This window comes from Tuber melanosporum (assembly GCF_000151645.1).
Source record: "Tuber melanosporum whole genome shotgun sequence assembly, scaffold_2, strain Mel28".
Lineage (NCBI taxonomy): Eukaryota > Fungi > Ascomycota > Pezizomycetes > Pezizales > Tuberaceae > Tuber > Tuber melanosporum.
The window spans coordinates 1111493-1133697 of NW_003298863.1; the positions used below are offsets into that span (position 1 = coordinate 1111493).

Below are 22205 nucleotides of genomic sequence, written 5' to 3' on the forward strand. Positions count from 1 at the left end.
TTGAGGTGGGCAAATGTGAATGAGATGTTAAAAGTACCTGGTTGCCTCTTTTGTGGTTTGGTTTTGTCAGGTGGGTATCTGGATCTTGGTTTGCATTATAAGAGGATGGAGGGTTATTGGGATAGACTGTATGTTTCATTTGTTGAGTATGTAGGATAAATTGTGTTGGAGGCGAATGAGGATGAGGATATGAGATAGTGGTCGGGTAGTGGGATGGGAAGATGCATTAACTGGTGTAGCACAAGTCATTGCCAGTGCCCGTGAGGCTATATTGATAGTGATTTTTAGATTTATGTTTGGAAGAAGCAGTCGTGAGTCAGAATGATCCGCAGTAGTGTATTTTAGATATTTTGTTTTATGGAGGGTGGGGGAGACTGGTCATATGCCCGTGTTGGCAGTACTAGTATAAATAAAATTAGATTTAATTCTGAGTACTTTGCCTACTTATTACTTTAACAAATATCAAACACCTTTATGCTCTTTTCTATTAGGACCTTTATTACTATCACGCCAAGAAAACTCTATACGAGATAGAGTTAGAGAAAGCTTACAATAGACGTTACAGATAGAAGGCAGAGGTCTTGTACTATCATTAACATAGGCAGAGGCCTAAGAGCTATTGCACAGCAGAAGAAGATAGAGAAGAAGAGAAGTATCGTTTCCCATCGCCAAGAACTAACTATCTGAAGGGGGATCATTACAGTCAGAATATAATATAATTATGCCTGAATTGTTCCACTCACCTAGCTTTCAACTAAGAGTCATGGTCAAATTGGAAGACCACATTGTCCACTGGAGTACAATAGTGGGGTTGTTCCTCTCCTTCATCTTCATCCAAGTACTGTGCAAGATGCTTTCGGGTCTGTATAAACTGATTTGAAATAACTTGAGTCATAGTAGAAATGGTAGCAGATGCACATGTAGCAACCAAGATAGGTGTCTTGTTGTTATTCATGGTACCAGCTGTTGGGAGCAGAGAGTTCTTGTGGTTTGCTCGTATGTCAGTGAAGAAAATTTTATTGATCGCTGCCCAGATGAAGCAAATGGACCATGATTGCTAAATCCCTCCAGTGTGTGATAGGTTGCCATTCCACTTTTGTTACCCTAGTGTGCCTCTTGCCGAACCAGCTAACTCCCCCTATTTACTCGAGTATTTCCACTGCCGGGGTCCCGAATTGCCACCGCACACCCGACAAATGATGACGCCTAATCTTGGCAGAGGAAACAGATACGCTGAAATCTCTGTCCCCGGAGGTATCATAACGGGGTTGGCAAAGGTAGGGGATATCAGGGGACAGAGGCTTCTGAGAAGGATTAGACTAGCCTTTTCCTGACATGGTACAAGTACTTGTACAAGTTCTACTAGACTCAGATCTCGTTAACTAGGATTCGCAATTTGGTTAACCTGTCAAACTGAGCCTATTGCGAACTGGAGGGCTGATTTCTGTTGGTACAATAAACCCTAATTGTATTCGGGTAGACTAGATTTCAAGAGTTTCGAGAGTGCCGTACCCTAATTTACCGTAGTAGTTTCCGGCGCGGGACGGATCTTATCGATAAGGCCTCCAAATTTTCAGGGACCAGGATGGCATATGCGATGAATGTCATGACCCGAATTGCTCACTCATTCTGCGTTGTATGCCGTACCGGTATACGAGTATGTTCGAGCAATAGCATAGCATGAGGACTCGGAGCGCTTATGGACGAGTGCTCAATACTGCTCGTTCCGGATACCATAATGTTTCCTGGTTTTTGAGTCCTTCCGGCTTCTTTGTTCATGCTTGATAAAACGCGCATAACCCCCCACTTTGCCCCGTACAATTCAGTACGGTCTCCTTTGTGATTTTTCCGCACTGAACGGGGAGAGAAAGGAAAGGACACGATCAAACACCCACCGAGGGAACATCTCGGCATCACCAATTGGGATTCTTCGAACCGGAAACAGTGTGAGTGCAGTTTTCTGGGAACCACAATCTCCCCAACCCCCTGTCCGACGCCTCCGCGAGGCTCGATCCAATTGACGTTTTGCGCTTAATCTGCTGTGCAACGCCGGGTACAGACACCCTCACCCGTCGGACAGAGCTGACATAGTCTACCTAACCCTTTCGGTGTGTCCCACCTTTCTTTCTTTCCCACTTCCTTTTCCGAATTTCCCAATTTTCAGGCCGACCGGAGGAGTTATCAAAGAGGGGCAACAAACGTTGACAGAAAAAGACAATTCGAACTCCAACTCCATCAATTCATCATCCTCTTCGCACCAACCTTATTCTATCACATCCCCTCGCTTTACTTTCTTCAATAGCATCCGCATTCCCCCGTGGATTGATTCTATTTAACCGATTAAGCTATGGATCCTGCAATGCAGTTGCGAACCATCAGAGAATGGTACGCTAAGTTACGGTCGATCCGCGTGGACCTTGTTGGTGATTACGCTGGTGAGGAGTTCTTCATAATAGAGGGGGATTCACTGCTTCGCTGGGTTTTTGCGGATGAGAGGATCGACTTCGATACTGGATTTCAACTTCTGCATGCCGTCTACGTTGTTGAGAGCTTTCTACAGCAGTTGAGCTCCCGGCGGTGTAGGTTTTCCGTAGTTTTCCTGGACAGTGAGTTTTCTCTTTTCATCTTGATCGGTGTTTGCCCAATTGAGCTGATGGGATTAATTAAATTTCCTTAGTTTCCCGAAATGCTTGTATCCCTTTCTCGCCGACGGCAGAACAGAATGCCTGGAAATACCTTTTCGCCCGCTCAGCAATCATCGAGCACATGAAACATATTGATCACCCGCAAGGCCTTGTTTCCTCCTTTGAGAGCCTTGCGGATCCAGAGTTTCGGCGATATCTAGACTCCACTAGACCCTACTTTGTCATGTATCACGATGGTGCCGATGCAATCCATTTCAAAAAAGCCCATAAGAAACCGGATTGGGAGGCTGGAGGTGCCAGCGAACGAGGGAATGGTAACGATACGGAGGGTAATGATGACGCGGATTCCCCACAAACAGGATATGTAGACATCAGTCTTGATGGAGGGTTCAATCAAGAAGGGTTGCTGAAAGCGGGGATCCGGGAATGGATGTCTTTGGGCTTTAGCATTGCTCTTATGAACGAGATCGTGTTCAAAGATAGCAAGGTATGCGTCACTCATCGCCGATTTAGATACTGTGATTGGCCGGTTTTTCTAATCCGTATTTTATCCCCTATAGATATTTACATATGTTCTGGAAACCAATCTTTATACCCTAGAGCCAGTTGATATACGCGTAAGTCCTGCTGAAACGCCTCCTCCTGGACCAGAATACTCGCAGGCTCCAGATTGGAAATCTCTTCGATCCGCGCGGGAACGCCTCGCTGTTGCAGCCGTTGCTCATGCGCTACGGCTTGACGAGGGCAAACACGAGGATCTGGCTAGCATCTTTCTAGTCCATATAATTCTACTGTCCCAACTTACGCTCCCTGCACGGTTCCTCCCCCCCTTTAATGTCGATGAGGCTGTGTCCGCTGCTATCAGCCCCGCCCGAGATTTTTTGAGACGGCTTATTATTCTTTCTGGGGACCTCCTCAGGATCGGTGCTGTTTCCCTCGAAGATGCGCAGAATGATCTGTGCGATTATGTCGACGGCAGGCTTCTGTTGAAACTTATTCTCGTGCCTGAGGAATTATCCGAAGTGGTTAAGCAAAGGTTTTCGGACTTGGCTGATCATGTTGAAACTCTTTGCGGCGAGAGCCTCGAATTACCAATACTTTCTAAATCGGTGAATATATCGTTTACCGAACCTCCCGCTGTCTGGGGGTGCAAAATATTGGCGTTCAGTAACCCGGCATTCGACAAGTACTTGGAGCAAATTAGACTCCCGGGTGACATTTTGGCTGAAGAGGGAAGCGAAGATCATGAGGAGGAGGATGAGCAAGCATATTATGAAAAAACGCATTGGCACAACCCGAGAAATCCTCTCGTTACCGCGCGAATTAGGGCACAAAGGGCGCTCCCGAAGCCGGTGGCGAAAGTGCGAGGAGCCGTAGCAGTCGCACCTGGTGCAAAAACTCAAGATCAGGACAGGGCCGTGAGGCGTGCAGCAGGCAGGGCGCGGAAGTGGGAGCAAGTATACCTGAACCAGATGTATCAGTATGCGTCTAGTTTGACCGATAGTATCGATGGAAGCTTAAATCCGAAGCTTGTGACAGTGGGAGAGAAGGCGAAAAAGCCCCAAGCCGCTGGAAAGAAAACGATGGTCAAGGAGGAAAAGAACGCAAAGCCGAACAAGAAAGATGGTCCGTCTAAAGGGAAAGGTAGCGGGAAGCTCTCCGCCGCAGATATTATTAGTCAAAACAACGCGACAAAAAAGGCAGGGAGAGAAGCAAAGCTTCAAGACTCTTGGAAGAGTATCTGTGATGAGGTCGCAAGCATCAAGGACGACGAAACTGCTATATTACGGCTGGAAACTTGGCTTGCTGCGTCACAAAAGGCAATCGCTGCTGCTGTCGCTGAAAACAAAGAATGGCCTTTCATTGAGGCGGAAGCCCGCCTGTATAAGATCCAGCTTCTCCAGCGGATATGGGTCGGTTATTGTAGGCGCAGGGAGCAGGATCACGGTTATGCAGCTGCCTCCGCCTTGTTCAACGAAGCTCGCCTTGTTCTCTTTTCCGGAGGTATGACACGCAAGGTTCATCAAATTTTAAACAACATATTCGAAGCTTTTGGAATCCCTAAACCCCCGAGCGATCCATTGGCCTCCCTTCCGGACCGAAAAATCTTATTCACCAAAGTGTGGGACGGCAAGTGCGAAGGCTTTGATGTCAAACTTGGTATGACGAGCGAGGAATTCCAACTTTTGCATTGCGGGCCCTGGATGGATAGAAACATGGACTCTCAATCTGACCCACGTGTTCCTTTCAAACCTGACGGATGGCAGAGGAAGGTCTTGGATGAGTTAGACCAGGATAACTCGCTATTCGTGGTAGCCCCAACAAGTGCGGGAAAGACCTTCATTGCATTTTACGCTATGGAAAAGGTTCTTAAGGAGAGTGATGAAGGAGTTTTAGTCTATGTAGCTCCCACAAAAGCTTTGGTGTGTGTTCCTGCTCTCATTCACATTCAATCACTCGCAAAGTTGAATGCTAATTTTTGGTTTAGGTGAACCAAATCGCAGCGGAAGTCATCTCGCGGTATAAGAAGAACTATCGCTATGCCGGGAAAACGGTCTGGGCTATTCATACACGTGATTACCGGATGAACAATGCCAACGAATGTCAAATCCTCATTACAGTCCCCGATATTCTCCAAATAATGCTTATGTCTCCTTCGAATGCCAAAAGTTGGACGCCCCGTGTGAAGCGGATCATCTTTGACGAGGTACACTCTATCGGCAATGCTGAAGATGGTCTTGTTTGGGAGCAATTGCTCCTACTGGCGCCATGCCCCATCATCGCCCTGTCGGCTACCGTTGGAAATCCGGAAGAATTCGGTTCCTGGCTTGCATCGACGCAGAAGTCTGTTGGCGTAAAGCTTACTGTCGTCCAGCACCCGTACCGTTACTCTGATTTACGCAAGTTCGTGTATAGTCCGAAGAAAGGGATGACCTCGTTCGAGGGAATGCCCCAGAAGGTTTCAAGGTTCAACCAGTTAGAAATGGCTGATTACATGCGGGTTGTTCATCCGGTTGCAGCACTTGCGAACACTAAGCAAGGCATCCCGAACGATATGTCACTTGAGCCGAAGGACTGTCTGCAACTTTATTGGGCGATGTCAAAATGCCAAACCCCCGAGTGCCCCCTCCCGAAGGATCTTGATTTTAAGGAAGTTTTCGGCACTGAAGGAAAGGTAGTAACCAAGGCGGAGGTGGTCAAGTGGGAGGAAGATTTGAAGAAAGTCCTTCTCAATTGGATGGAGGATGCGGAGCCTTTGTTTTCGGAAATTGCTAAGCTGTTAGCAGCCGAAGCAGCGAAGACAGATGCGCCGAGCAAGGGATATGGCGATGGTGGAAGGAGCAGCGGGGCGCCTGCCGAGGGAGACGGTCCCTTGGTTGTGGACCTTCCTCCTCCGAGCTGCACGAGGGAGTATTTGACGAAAACTACACTGCCGCTTCTGCAAACACTTCATTCCGCCAACGCTCTACCGGCAATTCTATTCTCATACGATCGCCTCATGTGTGAAAAAATTTGCATTATGATTTGTTCGCAACTGGAGACTGCTGAAAAAAACTGGCGCGAGAATAGTCCTAAATGGCAGAAAATCATTAAGGACTGGGAAAAATACAAGGCTGATAGGAGTTCCCGTGGGTCTAAGAAAGCCAAGGTAGTTCTTCCCCCAGGATCTACCAAGGCAGACCAGATGCGTGAGAATGCCGAATATGATAGTAGCTTCTGGTCTTCGTTCGATCCCAACCATCCATCGCCAGAGTTTTCATTTGCCGATTTTAAGAAACACGCCAAATCGGATTTACAGATTGATATCGATAACTTGATCCGCTGGGGCATTCCGGAAGTGTTAGTCCATGCATTTTCCCGCGGCATTGGGGTTCATCACAGCGGTATGAATAGGTATGTTATCGCTTCCAGTTCTGATTCTTGGCATTGCTAATCTTCGATTAGGAAATACCGCCAGGCGGTAGAGATGCTCTTCCGGAAGGGCTATCTTCGCGTGGTCATCGCTACTGGGACCCTTTCGTTGGGTATCAATATGCCAACCCGCAGTAGTGTATTCGTGGGAGAGTCGGTCTACCTTAATTCACTTAATTATCGCCAAGCAGCTGGCCGTGCTGGGCGTCGTGGATTCGACAATCTGGGAAATGTTGTATTTCACGCCTTCTCGCTTGCGAAAGTCGAGAGGATTATGTCCTCAAAGCTTCCGTCTTTGATTGGCCATTTCCCAATTAGCACTTCCCTAGTGCTCCGCTTGTTCATATTGCTTCACAATTCTAACGAATCCGATCACGCTAAGCATACAATCAATACCCTACTGACACAGGGGAAGCTAGTGATTGGAGGGGGTGAGTTTAAGGAACAGGTCCTCCACCATTTGCGATTCTCTATCGAGTTCTTGCGTAGGCAGAAGCTCCTTGGCTCGAACGGGCGACCACTTAACTTTGCCGGCTTGACTAGCCACCTATACTATGTTGAGAATAGCAGTTTTGCATTGCACGTTTTGCTCTGTAATGGCTACCTGAAAGAACTATGCAAGAACATCAACAAATCTCCCGACAGCATCTGCCTGGAACTGATGTTGGTCTTGGCTAACATATTTGGCCGGGAGCAAAAGTACTTTTCTAGGCATAAATCGCTTCCACCGCTTCCAGCCGCTGCCGCCGAACTCTTGACGAAGCAGAATGAGCGGACTTTGAGGACCTATGTGACTTACGTGGAATCTTTCGTAAAATCATACTGCAAAGATCTGGACAACGTGCTGCCGTTTTCCGGACTTGAGTGTGGTGGCAAGGGAACAGCCGATGAATCAAATGTGAAATCCCGCTCATCGTTCGTGGCACTCTCCGGCCACGGCGACAACTTCACCTCAGTCGATGATCTCACCAGCTCAGTTCGTCGCGGAGTTTTGATCGATGGTGCCTCGGTCCCTCATCTCCGAGCCGACGACTCTTCCACCGTGAACGGATATCTATACTACTTTTACATCCACGGCGATGTCAAGAAACTCGATCAAGAACACGGCATCCCCGCCGGGAGTGTCTGGTTCGTCCTCAAGGACTTTTCACTCATTCTCGCGGCGATAGAGGCGGGTCTGACATGCTTTATCCAAGATGGTCCTGGCGCGTATTACGACTTTAAAGACGAGGGGGATGACGTTGATGGGGATATTCACGAAGATGACGAGGATGACAGAGAAAGTGTAACAACTACCGATGATGGTAGTAGTGGAGTTAGCTCCGAGGCTACGGATCCGGGATTCAAAGGTGTACTGAAGGCGGTCAAGATCCTCAGAGGGAGGTTTGAAGAAAAATTCAAGAAGATGTGGGCCTGATTCTGAGCTCTTTGTCTCTTTTACTTTTCACTTGGTTTTACATGTTTGATTAGCTTACCAGTGCTCATATCCTCCATTCCGTTCCATTCCATCCCGTTTGCTTTTTTTCTTTTTTCTTTTTTTCTTTGATAAAAAGTGAGATTGGGCGAGACGTTTGAGTGAATAGTTACGATGTCATGCGCACGAATTCGAGTCGAGCTGAGCAGTTGTGAGAGCATAGGGCGTTTCAGTGCCCATTTGTTGATAGATGTGTTAGAAACTGAGAATTTAACTGATGACATTGTGAGTATCAATAAGTTTTCTATCTTGGGCATAAGTCATCGTCGGCCGGGTAAAATGCCGCTGAAAATATCAAAATCTACGAAATTTGACCCCAATTAAATCCCAGTGATTCAAGAACCCAACTACCAATTATTACCAAAAATGTAGCTGCAGCTGTGGGTAGCCAATAACCTGGGAATTTAGTTCATGTCTCTCTAGCTGCAATTAATTAATTGTGAATTTAGCCATTCCGGAAGCAGGAGAGGTCAAGGCATCCAAATAATTGTGCCAAGCCTCAAAAAATTGTATGGGTCCTACAGCAAAAGGTATGATACTTGTTTTGAAAACTCCAATTTTCACAGACACACCAACAATGCAAATCACATCTGATCTAGCTGAAATTTGGGTATCATGAAGTCCAATATCAAGGCCTGATACCTGAAACTGATATATAATCAATTGAGGTTGACATGGCATTGTTGCATTGTTGCGGGAATGGCCACTTTGAGTGCGGAGAGGGCAAGTGATGATCACCTTTGTTAGGGCACTTGTGAGAGTATCATGATGACCCAAAAGCCTCGCCCCCGTGTCCTCCCGCGCCCTGGACTAGCTTTGTGTGAACAATTCTTGATGAGGAGTATGGTTGGATAAAATCCACAGACCAAACAAGCGTTCCTGATGGCCAGATGAAAAGGTTCAGGGCGCGGGAAATAGAATAAGAAACAGGGAAGCACTACCGGTACTGTAAACTGGGGTGGGGGTATTTTCGGGCGCGGTAGGTAACACAAGTCCTCACCCCAGCCACCCCCTCTTGGCAACAATACCGGTATGATACCCCTTTTACCGCATCAGCAGGAACACAGCAACTATAGACAACACGCCAGATCTCTCCTAAACTCTCCATTGTGAACGCGGATTGGAAGAATCATGAAACAGAACGGCGTTCGTGAGCAAAACCCGCAAGGTGTTCGACACCGTGAAACTACCCGGGATGAGCGCATCAAAGTCATTACTCTCCATGATGACGCTGGGTGGAATTGGTCGAGGATTGGCCAACACCTGAACATTGATCGAAGAACTTGCCAAAGGGTAAGCGGTTATTGTATCAGCCTGATCTTGCCAAGTAATATACTCAGTGATCTAACATTAAACTCAAAGATCTACAAGCGGGCCAAAGTAAATGGCTCACCCTCGAACCGTCACCGTACTGGTCGCCGCCCGATCTTTGACGATGCCGAGAAGCAGCGGTTGGAGGCTTTCGTGACACGCGACACGAAGACACGGCGACTTAGCTGGGGTGAGATATGTCTGGAAATGGGCTATGCTTGCAGTCCACGCACTGTAAAAAGTGTATTGGAGTCCATGGGCTATCATCGGCGCGCACGCACGCTCGTACGCCTGCAACAACGAACGAGCGCAAACGCTCCCACACAACCACGAACACCCCCGCACCCGAGCACAACCACAACTGCAGATGTCTCCGCGCAACCTCACACGCCTTCCCACGACTAGTAGTACCAACTAGTCGATATGATGCCCGTGCTTGCCCCCCAGCAGTTTGCCGTCGGGACTTCTCCATTCACTACCCTGGAGGGAAGTTTGGTCTTCCCCCTCGCGAGTTTAGACCTACTACTTGCGCGGTGCAATACCGGGTAGCTACCGGTATTTGAGATGGCGCCACCAATCGATCCCCTTCGCTGCTCACACAGACGGTCTATTTCGATATCTCCACGCCAGCAGGTTTATGCTCTCTAGTCCTGTTGAATGGAAATGTGTTTTTGGCGTGGCGTCTACGGTACTGTATGCAGGTATTGCGGGACGTAGAACTAAAGTCGGGTTAGAATGTTAGTCCTGCAGGTAGTGGTGGCTCGGTTTATCGGCTGGGGGCAGGTTGCTGGGTGGGATAAAGATATATATGATGCTTGTGGGACTGGGACTCTTAGGTTCTTCCGGCGACGAGCTTAACACGGAACTAGAAATTGTGACTTAATTACTTTTGTTATCCAGTTATAAGCCATAGCTTTGCTGGAGGTCTTGGTTGATTGCCGATATGGAATATTTGGCGGGTATCAAGACTGGTTGTGCAGGGAAAGCAGCCTATCGTGATACCGCGCGATAGCTCATAACGAGGCGTTGTGTTTGCTATCGTGCCGTAGCCGCAAGCAAGGTGTGCTTGGCGCAAATTTGGGGGAAATTGATTAGGCGGTGTTGAGCTACCCATGAGACACCACCGGAGACCCCGCTTTTCTTCAGCCCTTTGTGGAATTGCAGTAGCTGATTAATGATGCTCCATCATCACCCATCAGTTCCCAGTTTCCGTAGAGAAATGTCGCAATATCACTTCAATGACAACACCAACTCTTTCAATAATACCACCTTTAGTAAAGTGTGGAACAACTGTACCGTTATTGATGACCGGTCTCAAATCTTGATCTGGTTATCGCCACTAGAGCCTAGGTTACGGCACTAAGTTCAAGGCGGTAGGGTCGAAAATGTGGGGGAACCGTAGACAAGGAGGCTTCCACGGCCCGATTAGTCCATTTCACCCTTTAGGAATACCTTCACGTTCATCCTGAACTTTTCAGCGCAGCCCACTCGACAATGGCAGAAACCTGCTCAACTTATCTGAATTCTGGGCAGGCCAAGGCTCTTTCGACTACTCCGTCCTCTAATCTCCGAGGTATACCCTTTCTCGAATATTCTTCTCTATATTGGGGAACCTATGCGGGGAGGGGGCTTTCGGGTTGTGCGAAATTGCTTGCGCTGAAGCTGTTTGACAACAACTATAACGATATATCCATTGAAATCCTCTTGGAAGCGCAGACTTTGCACTCCCACCTTCTTGGTTTTGATAAACTCTCCCTGTTTAGCGGTCTACACTGTGCATCCTTCTTTGGGATCGTTGAGGTTGTGGCTGGTTTAGTAGAAGTGGAAGGTTGTGATATCAGCTAAGAGGACTGTGTAGGTATGATAATACGCCTCTCATGTGGGCTGCTTGGAATGGACGTGAGGGAGTTGTGAAGATTCTGCTCGGACGGGGTGGGGTCGACCCCGACAAACCGGGTCGGCACCTCGGAACACCACTCAATTGTGCTATCGTACATGGAATGGGCACGAGGGAGTGGTGAAAATACTGCTCGGACGCGACGACGTCAGTCCCGGCAAACCAGATAACGACGGCTAAACACCACTCTATTGCGCTGCTCGGAATGGGCGCGTGGGAGTCGTGAAAATACTACTTGGGCGGGACGACGTCAATTCCAACAAACTGGATAATTTTGACCGAGCACCGCTCTGGCAGGCTGCTGAGCGTGGTCGTCCGGGGGTCATAGTGTTTTTGCAGCCTAGCACTTGTCATCCCTAACACGGCCTAAGACCGAGGAGGCACTGCCTTCCTTACCACCATACAATGACCATAACAGCTCCATAAACACGTCCGCCACCGCCATTGTCCCCACCTCATTCCAGCCCCTCCTCTGGCGGTTCACAACGCCGCTTTTTTGTAGCCACTGTCTTTTCTTTCCCCCCGGAGCAAGCCCATCACCGAGATTCAACTCTATTATTTTCTTTTGGTCGCAGGAAACCACATGCGACGGAGTGCACATATCTATCACGCACCTGTCCAACCATTCGTACCGACTTTCTTATGTAGTTGAGTGACGATTTGTAAATTTCTGTTTGCGATCTAACTTAGAGTTTGGCGTTGGTGGGGGCTATTCTATCGTATTGAGAACAACCGTTGTGGCTCAAGATTTCAATTGTAAAATTTCCTTTTATTGTTGGTTCCTATTATACCTCTAATTGTCTTTTCACATTTGTGCCCCGTGTTTTCTTTGTAAAACTCCCTTTAATCCTCTCTCAAGTATAGCTGCAGGTGTTTAGATATAGACGTAAGAATATAGAGTAAGCTTATTTTAACAATTGTAGGAAGTCGTGCAGAAGCCAGCGGTTCACCAAGGCATGGTGGTCGGTTTCTACTAAAGATGCAGTTTAATGCCGATCGTGCATACATGCCACTGCCCTCCAGATGTGAGCTTCGGAGCGAGGGAGGGACGCCGCCCACACTTCCCAGTTTTGCTCGCCACGGAAATTCAATACCACAATAACGGGGACAACTCCCATTATCCGAGTGCCACACGAACCGGAAAGACTCTGCGGCCAAACCCTCTAGCGTGGTCTCAGATATAGATAGATCACCCGTATGCAAACTCACCATGCGAACCCCTTGCTATTATTTGTGAAGCGAGTGATGGAATATGATGCGTCGATGCCATATTGCGAGAATGGGAATATTTGATATCTTCACCTTTCGGGGGTGTATGGAAATGGGTTGTGTCAAAGAACCGAAGTCTCTTTTCGGCTATTTGGTCCAGCATCACTGAGGCATTAAGTTTCGTTGGACAATGTCAACTGATTTGCAGTGATGCCTAGTCTAACCCTCACACTTGCTAGCCACATGTCGATCTCGACGTCGTTCATTGCGACTCCTTGCTGGCGAATCTGTCCTATTCTAATACCACGCGCCCCAGCCTCTGCCACCTCAGCGAGCCAGAATCGTCTCATGCTGTTGGTTACAATCCAAGTGCCCGCCATAGTTGCCACGGCGGTCATAAGTAGTTCCCTACCCCTTGGACCAAAGGCTGAAAAGTATTGTTTAGCAGTTAGTACACAGGATATATCAAGACAGTGGGATTTCTAAAACAAACCAATTGTGCGTAGCATGGTGTATCAAACGTATGGCGAAGGGAAAGTATGAGATGTTCGCGGTTTAGATATCTAGGAGGTCAGTGGGAACAAGACCCTTGAAGTACTAACGAAGGAAAAGTATGTACTCGAGTATGGGTTTGTTTGTGGTTCGGATACTTGACAGGCTAACCGGGAAAAACTAGCTTTAGGAATCCCAGCACCTCTGCCCCGTTGCCCGGCCAGTAGACTAGGCTGTTCCCTTAGCAAGGCGGAGGCCTCAGTGTGACGCAGTACCGCACTAGCACATTTCAAAAGTATCCGGACACCTTGGCGCTACTTTGTATTAGGCTTGGTACTAAGGAGTCCGAATATTAAAAAGATCAGCCAGTATCAAGAGATGAGGTTATGGGCACCTGGATATATGATAGCAGATTTCACCAGACCCTATGGTACTATGAGTGCAATTTGGCCAGCGCACACATACAATACCAGAGCCTTATAACTCACCACACCCTTTCTCTTCACATCCAAGTAATTCCCTCGCACTCCAGGAGAAGTTAGATTCTCACTCCGCATGAACCTCGTTATATTTCCTAAAAGTATAACACAATATCACCAGAGCACTGGTGGGTTACTGGTAACATTGACCCATTTAATGTGTTGACGAATCACACTAATATGGTCAATATGGCCACGGAAACAGATTCAGAGAAGTATCAAATTCTTCAATGGCTATCGCCACTCAAACCACGGCAACGGCACAAAGGTGTGCAAGCTAACCGACTTGATAGTGTGGGAAATTGGGTCCTGGAAACTACGGAGTTTAGGAAATGGTATGACATGTAAGAGCATGGCGTTGAGAAAGTATTGTTCTGTTATGGAGGCTCAGGAGTGGGGAAGACTTATCTGAGGTAAGTAGGCCTCTTGCCAGAATGTAGATGTCTCTGACGATAACCAAATCACAGCTCCCTGGTAATTGATAGACCGTGTTGGAAGGTTGGTGGAAAAGATACTGCTGTTGTGGGACTTTACTGCGATTCCCTCGCCCAGCACGAACAGTCCACCACGAATATGTTAGGGGCTATCCTCAAGAAACCTATCAGCAGAGAAGGAATTCCGGCACAAATACGGGAGGCTTTCCAGAAGACCGAAAAAGAGTTTGGTAGCCGAGGCATCCGACCTCCTGAGCTAGTTGAAATTATGAAGGAAACAATTAAATTACCACCATGGGTATTTATTTGCACCGACTCTCTAGACGGATCGGATCCCCTACGAAGCACCGATAGGAGCTCCGTAAGTCACTGCAAGAAATAGCTCAGGTGTTACCAAACAAGCGAATATTACCTACCGGGGGGCCCCATATCGAGGACGAAATTGAGGAATACTTTGACAAGTCTGTTAGGATATTAGTTAGTCCTACTCAAGCTGATATAGTTAGCTATTTAAAGATAAGTATGGGCCGTGACACTACTCCCAAGCAATTGACAACGGATTATGGCCGGACATCATTAGACTTTTTAGAAAAGATATCAGAAAGATAAACAAGAATATGAAGTACATTCAAAATATAAATGAGTTATTATTCACTAACAGTAATATCCAGTTTTTATCTTGTCTCCCCGAACATTGGTAGTGTCCTTGGCGAGATTACTCTCAATTAGCGAAGGGAGAGGCTTGACAAGATTACCAAAGGGGAGGGTCTGGACAATAATACCGCGACTAACTTATTACGAGTCAAGGCGTAACAAAGAGGGGGATCAAAACTCGCCATGGATTTTCAAATATGGGTATCGCATTCTAAATGGCACTTACGTGTCTAAGAGTTATGCCACGCCCTGGGGACACAAGTTGGATCTACTGACTCGGATATTAAGAACATTCTAGCAATATAATATAAACACAACTCGAATGCTGTAAGGGGCTCTTCACGGTCGAGAAGTCGTGGCCAACTGTTCGATTCGTTCACTACACTCTGCAACAGTACCTCTCTTATAATCACCACTGGTTTCCTAAACCTCATTCGATGATTGCCGAGTATGGCCACAAAGGGGTTGTAAGGATATTGGTGGAAGGGAACGACGTCGACCCCAACACAACTGACGGAAAATATGGCGGAACCCCGCCCTCCTAGGTTGTTTGGAAGGAAAGTGAGGAGGTTGTGCGGATACTGTTGCATCGAAACGATATTGATCTTGACAAACCTGGTACTGAATTTGACCGAACACCGTTCTCGCTCGCTGCCGAGTATGGCCATGAGGGGGTCGTGAGGAGGCTAATGGAACGCAGCGATGCCAATCCTGACAAAGTTGGCACTAAATCTGGCCCTATACTACTCTCGCCCGCTGCCGAAAATGGTTATCTGGTGGTGATAAGGATGCTACTGAGACAGAGCGACGTCAACCCTAACACGACTAACACTAAATATTCCCAAGAACCACTTTCTTGTGCTGCTGGGGATGGCTATTAGGGAGTCGTAAAGATGTTGTAGACACGAAAGGATTCGATTCCCCCACATGCAACCCGGCTACGATCAAAAATGCTCCCCCTCCGAGCCACCCAATTTTTCCCTACCACCTTCCAAAAGGTCTTGCAGGTTTGATATACCCGGATAAATCCCGACACTTCTCCCTGCTGGGAATTCCTCGCTATCTCGTCTTTTTTCTTTTAATCACCCTATTCCTCTGGATTTCTTGCTTATTGTCTGGGTTTTTTTTTATCAAATTTGTCTGTATCTGTGGTCCTCCGGTCATGTAGGACACGTAGATATCACTAGCTTGAGATAGACCCCCCTTTCAAAATTACAATAAAATTATAGTTCTTTGCCCCTCTACATTTTTCTCCCGAGCATTCCAATCAGACTAGCTATTGTTCTGTGGAGCACGTATGGCCTACAGGTGCGACCCTCCCCCGTAGGTTTTATAAGTCTCCGCTACCCGTAAAGCACGAAATGCGCTTTTCCAAATGTACTGGTAGAGCACTGTGCAAATCAGCCAAGCCCACAGAGGGCTCTACCGGTACATTTGAACAATATATATTTATAGCTCAAATGTTGAAGGTCCTAGATCGATGTTGGTTAATTGAGATAGATTGTGGAGGTTTCGGGATTCTGGCGGAGAGCTCAATGGTTCGATGGATTGGTGTGGAGGTTCAGAGATTGACAGGAGATCCTCCGAACATCTCTTTCCTTTGTTATTACGGGAGTGTATGGAGGAAAGGGTAGCATGCTTGGAGAGATACGGATAGGTGTGGTGATTCATGGAATGGTGAGGATACATTGCTTATGTTTTACTTATACACCTGTCTTTACCGTTAGTTTAGAGAAGAGACGAACGAAGTTGTTTTTTCTTACCTTACGCTCTTGTCTACGTCCTGCCACAGTTCCCACATAGTCCTTTGGTTTTTCTCTATCGCTACGCGAGTCAGTCATTGACTGCTACACCCATTCATAAGATCAAACACTAACTGCCGGTACAGTTCGAAGCACGGCATGTTACCTATCGTACATCGTACCGCTAGCACACTGCCATGGCTTAGAGATGCGGCACCATACCCGAGGAGCCGTATTTCCGACCCTAAATTTTCATTCAGAGTAATAGATTGAAATTTTGCCATAGTAGCCCATGTTGTAGAAAGTGCTGACAATTCTATCTTTCTTACTATATAACAAAGTTAAACAAACTGAGTTCAGATAGCCGGCCTGCAGAAATTGGTGGAAGACTTATAAATAAGGAAGGGTGCTTGCTGCTGAAAAGGAGCCAAGTTGGACCCTCTATTCCCTTATCAGCAAATTTCCCGTGATTGATTGCGGGTTCAGAAACTTAAATTGGGTCCCTTTTTCCTCCTCTGTACTCTGTGAGGAAGCCTTCACCCCCCTCTCCTACATTTCCATTGGGATCTGAGGTATTTTTTCTATTCCGGCCAGGCAAACGGTGTCTGAGAGTGTACTGTAAGTTACCGTATTTTATTGTATTGTGTCGTATTATGCGGTGTGTAAACCTCCCAGTAGAGCGCTGTTGTCTGCACAGTCATACGAGTGATCATCTGTGATGAAATACCACTTGGGGTGTCCCAGGTGTGGATCACCCGTAACTTATGCAAACTCACCTTCCGAACCTTGCGCCACAAGGGCGACTATCAGCCATAAGGTGCCACAAGAGCCTGCCGAAATATAACGTCCTGGATCGGCCCGGGGAGATCTTGGACGTCTAGTCCAATTGCCCGAATTTCAGTTTCCAGGGTGCTGTATAAGGCCGCCCCCGCACTGGGATCCGGGGACGGACAAAACAAATATCAGCCAAATTGGGCAATCCTCGCAGAGGAAGGAGAATTTGAAGGTGCGGTATTGCTAACAGACTAAACCCCACCTTAATTCACTGGCGGTAGACATATCGCCATCGCATGTTTCCACATTTGTTTCAACTTCTCGAGACGTGCGGACTCCGGGGGTATACTGGGGGATCCTGATGGTAGGTTAGGAAGTACTGTACCCGTTCGCCTGTTACTAACAAGGTATCATTTTCCACTCACACACTTTGTTATAGCCTGCTCGGCAATCACTGAAACCCCCGACCGGTCTGATAACTACATAAACTAGATCACCCCTTCGGAGGTAACTATAACGGTACCGCGAAGTTCAATTAATAAAATTGGAACCAAATGGTGGGGATAGCTATTCTAATCTGGCCTGAAATAAACGGTGTATCATACCCGTTTTATACAAGAATGGAATATTTCATAATAATTATGTCAAGAAGCCTAATTAGTATGACAATATTGTAACAATGAATTGTTAGGAACTTGGCAACACCACGGTGCTACGGCTAGACGGGAGGACATCAGCCCAACAAGCTCGACACCGCCAGTCAGCGGTAGGAAGGACGGGGGTGACACCAATGACAGCTCACAGACAGGCCAAACACCTCTCTCCGGCACTGTCGATAGCGGACATGAGCTGGCGGAGGTGAGGCTACCACCGTATCGGAAGTGAAATATGCTTAAATTACTGAACTTTTTCCAACCCTAAGGTTCAGTGCTGCACTCCTGGGAGATGAAGTACAGGGAGAACCAGAGGATGATACAACCAAAAAATACCAAACAAGCGACTTTAACAACGTGATCCGTTCCCCGCTCGTAGCAAGCTTAGAGTGCGGGTAATGTGCTAGTATAGTAAGGACAGTAAAAGCAAGACCCAGAATGGACGGGCCATTTGCCATGTCGTCCAGGATTTCCTCCCCCGGAAAAAGTGGGCAAAAAATGCACCAAAAAACCTGCTTCCTGAGATGGATAAAAAAGTATATAAGAAAGAAACATTGGGGGCTTACTCGGAGAGGCAAATCCAACGTCTTGGCACATTTCCGATAATTTGGGTTCTTACAGTGCTGTACGCAATTACTGTCGGCAATCATAGTCCCATTTATCATTTAAGGTATAATACAGGTAATAATTTAAGAGCGTCGTGGTAATTTCTTTGCAGTTGCTCATCGGAGATTCACTTGGCTGTCCCGGATAGCTGGTCTAGGGGTAAATCCTGGATTCTCAATTACTTCAGGTTCAAATAGACGACTACTTCACCAACATATCCATGACCCTTGGATTACGACTTATGTTAGCCGTTGCAGAGTATTTGGTTTTGGCGATCTTACGACTTAGTCACTGGAATCATGGGGTGGATAATGGTAAATGGAGCAACTTATCCTGATAGCCCACTGCACTAGACTGTGCAAGTAGTATACGGGGTAGTCACGGTGTGTATCATAGATCGTAGGCTCCTATCTTCGCAGAACCCAGTGCGAGATTGTGGGAAGAGCTTTTCGGCCGATATCGGCCTCACGGAGAACTATGATTTGAGTTGGGTGATACCTGTATGTAATTTTTTCGACTGATCGGTCCATTAATAGCCTGATCCGCTGGAGTATATATGATACCAAGCTAGCCGATTCTACCCCCGGTGCTTTGCGGCGTCCCTTCATTGAATTGTAGTACAGGATTAGCGCTGCATTGCACTGCGCGATAGCGCTTAAAGGGATATGGTATTTGCTACTATCAATTGGGTAGAAACAGAGAGGGTGATGTTGATCCGAATTTAGGGGAGACCGATTGGACGGTCCTTGGGCACGAGTGCTGGTATCGTGGGGTTCCACAAGACCCCGCTTTTCATCAGCGCTCCTTCAGCCCTCCGCCATTTTAGTAACCGACTAACACCATCCCCCATCACCCGCAATACAGGGCCCTAAGAAGAAAGAAATCAAAATGTCGCAATTTTTCGGTAATAATATTAACTCTTTGAACACTATTAACGTGTGGAACAATACCGTTGCCGATGACCGGTCCCAAATATTGACCTGGTTATCGCCACTAGAGCCAAGGTTACGACACCAAGACGTTCAAGGCAACCGAGTCGAAGATGTGGGCGAATGGCTCTTAGAAACTGAGGAGTTCAGAAACTGGTATACTGGTAGTGGGGGAGACGGATCCGATAAAGGAGTATTGTTTTGCTACGGAGATCCTGGAGTTGGCAAAACATTTATCAGGTAACGAGAAAGATCTTGGGAGAATAGAAGAAAAAGGACAAGTGCTGACAAGCCGCGACGATAGCTCATTGGTGATAGACAGCTTGGGCGATTGGACTAGAGGGCAAAATGCCACCGTTACGTGCTTTTACTTTGACTTTGCCATCCAAAAGGAGCAGCCACCGACGAGTATGCTGGGCGCCCTGCTTAAACAGGTTGTAAGCGGAATGGGAGAGATACCGGGGGAAATAGCTCAAGCCTACCAAGACCAGAAGATGGTTATCGGTGGACGGGCACCGCGGCTTTCGGATATTGTGAAGATGCTGCAGAGCATCTCTTCCGAAAAACGGACGTTCATATGCATCGACGCCCTAGATGAGTGTGCGGCAGGTAATCGAGTCAAGATTCTTGATTCACTAAACCAAATTCTCCAAAAGTGTCCGGGCACTAGAATATTCGTGACTGGAAGACCGCACATTCGGCCTGAAATGGGAAGGCGTCTTGGCGGAAGAGTAAGGAGCTTACCCATAAGTACCAAGAGAGACGATATTATCAAATATCTTCACACCAAGCTGGGCGAGGACACAACCCTGGATGCGATGGATAGTTGTCTGGAGGCAGACATATTGAAGAAAATTCCGGAAGAGATATCTGAAATGTGCGTAGAAGCGACAGCACTGCGGAGGTACCCACAAATTATCCGCTGACAGATGGGTATCTAGGTTCCTACTCGTCTCTCTAAATATCGATGCGATCCTCCAAGAAACCACAATCCATCGCAGGCGACAAAGGCTTAGCGCAATGACCGATGGGTTGGGATTGGGGGATGCTTACAATGCAACGCTGGGTCGGATAAAGAGACAGGGTGGGGAGAAAGCGAGGCTCGGCATGGCAGCCTTGATGTGGATATCTCACTCGGAGCGGCCCTTGAAGCCCGACGAACTGTGTCACGCTCTCGCAGTCGAAATCGGATCGCCAAAGTTCAGTACCGCCAATCTCCCTTCGATAGGGACATTGCTATCCTGTTGCCAAGGACTTATTCTGGTAAACAAGAAGGCTTCCACGGTCCGGTTAATTCATTTTACCCTGCAGGAGTATCTCCAGGCTCATCCTGAGCTTTTTGATGCAGCTCACTCGACAATGGCAGAGACCTGTTTAAGTTTTCTGAATTCCGAGCAGGTCAAGACTCTTTCGGCCAGCCACTCTCCGGATTCTCATGGCACGCCCTTTCTCGAATATTCCTCCCTATATTGGGGAATTCACGCAAAAAGGGAGCTTTCGGAACGCGCAAAATTGCTTGCGCTAATGTTGTTTGACGACTACAACAACCACATATCCACTAAAATTCTCTTGACAGAGGAGGGGCTGTACTGGCTCTATGCTGATCTCGACAAACCTTTCCTGTTCAGTGGTCTACACTGCGCATCCTTCTTCGGGATTGCTGAGATTGTAGCTGGTTTGGCCGAGGTGGAAGGTTGTGATATCAACGGAAAGGACAGCTTAAGTAGTACACCCCTTGTGTGGGCTGCTTGGAATGGGCACGAGCGAGTTGTGAAAATGTTACTTGGATGGGGCAACGTCAACCCCGAGAAACCGAATATCCACGGTCAAACCCCACTTTCTTGTGCTGCCGGGAATGGGCACGAAGGTGTAGTGAAAATACTACTTAAACGGGGCGACATCAACCCCGATGAACCGGATAACGACGGCCAAACACCACTTTCGTGGGCTGCTCTGAACGGACACGCGGAAGTGGTGAAAATACTACTCGAACGGCACGACGTCAACCCCGACGCACCAGATCACGATGGCCAAACGCCACTCGGGTGGGCTGCTCTGAATGGGCATGCGGGAGTGTTGGGGATACTGCTCGGGCGCGGCGACGTCAGCCCCGACAAACCAAATAATGACGGTGAAACACCACTCTGGTGGGCTGCTTGGAGAGGGCATGAGGCAGTGGTGGAAATGCTACTTAGACTCGACGACGTCAGCCCCGACAAAACAAATAATGGCGGTGAAACACCACTCTGGTGCGCCGCTCGAAGAGGGCATGAGTCAGTGGTGGAAATGCTACTTAGAGTCGACGGCGTCAACCCTGACAAACCAGATTACCACGGCCAAACACCACTTAGTTGTGCTGCCCAGAGTGGACATGAGGGAGTGGTAAAAATACTACTCGGACGGGGCGAGGTCAACCCTAACAAGCGAGACACATTATGCCGAACACCACTCTGGTACGCTGCCAGGCGTGGCCATGCCGGAGTGGTAGCGCTATTACAGCCCCTAGAATCTGCCACCCCCAGGACGACCTTGTGCTGAGGAGGAACCACCCTCTTCACCGCCTTCGAATACTAATGACCTACGGAAGTCCATCCCTAAAGTTTTGTATATGGCGCTAGTAAGGGTTATAACACTAGCTGGGATGATCTGGATTAATCAGGTATAGTGCCCTGAACGTGTGGTGGGTGGGAAGGAGGGGCGTGTGCAAGAGAATTTTCATGAAAACGTACTGGTACTGTTCATTTTTCTTCCCAATCACAGGTGCAAACCTCAACACCAGTGCACAAACCTCAACCCTGGTATACAACTGCCTCCTTTGCTGGCAGGTAATACTTACAATACCCCAGAAGATATATCTTAGTTGGTAACTTGAAAGTAAATGCGCAATTAGTGTACTCTCAAGAAGGTTGAGTCCGCAGAGTAAACCTTAATGGCACCTACACGTACCAAGCATCCAAAGATCTCTCATTTAACTCGTGATGAGAGGCAAGACTG

The 22205-nt window shown here is 47.6% G+C and overlaps 1 protein-coding gene; it reads left to right on the top strand.

The window, feature by feature from the left end:
* Positions 1–2261: 2261 nt before the first annotated feature.
* Positions 2262–8251, top strand: GSTUM_00005580001 (uncharacterized protein). XM_002837705.2 has 5 exons: positions 2262–2606; positions 2678–3132; positions 3206–5068; positions 5134–6539; positions 6591–8251. Exons 1-5 carry the CDS (start codon positions 2348–2350, stop codon positions 7972–7974), a joined length of 5367 nt encoding a protein of 1788 aa, XP_002837751.1. The 5' UTR covers positions 2262–2347; the 3' UTR covers positions 7975–8251.
* The last annotated feature ends 13954 nt before the right edge of the window (positions 8252–22205 follow it).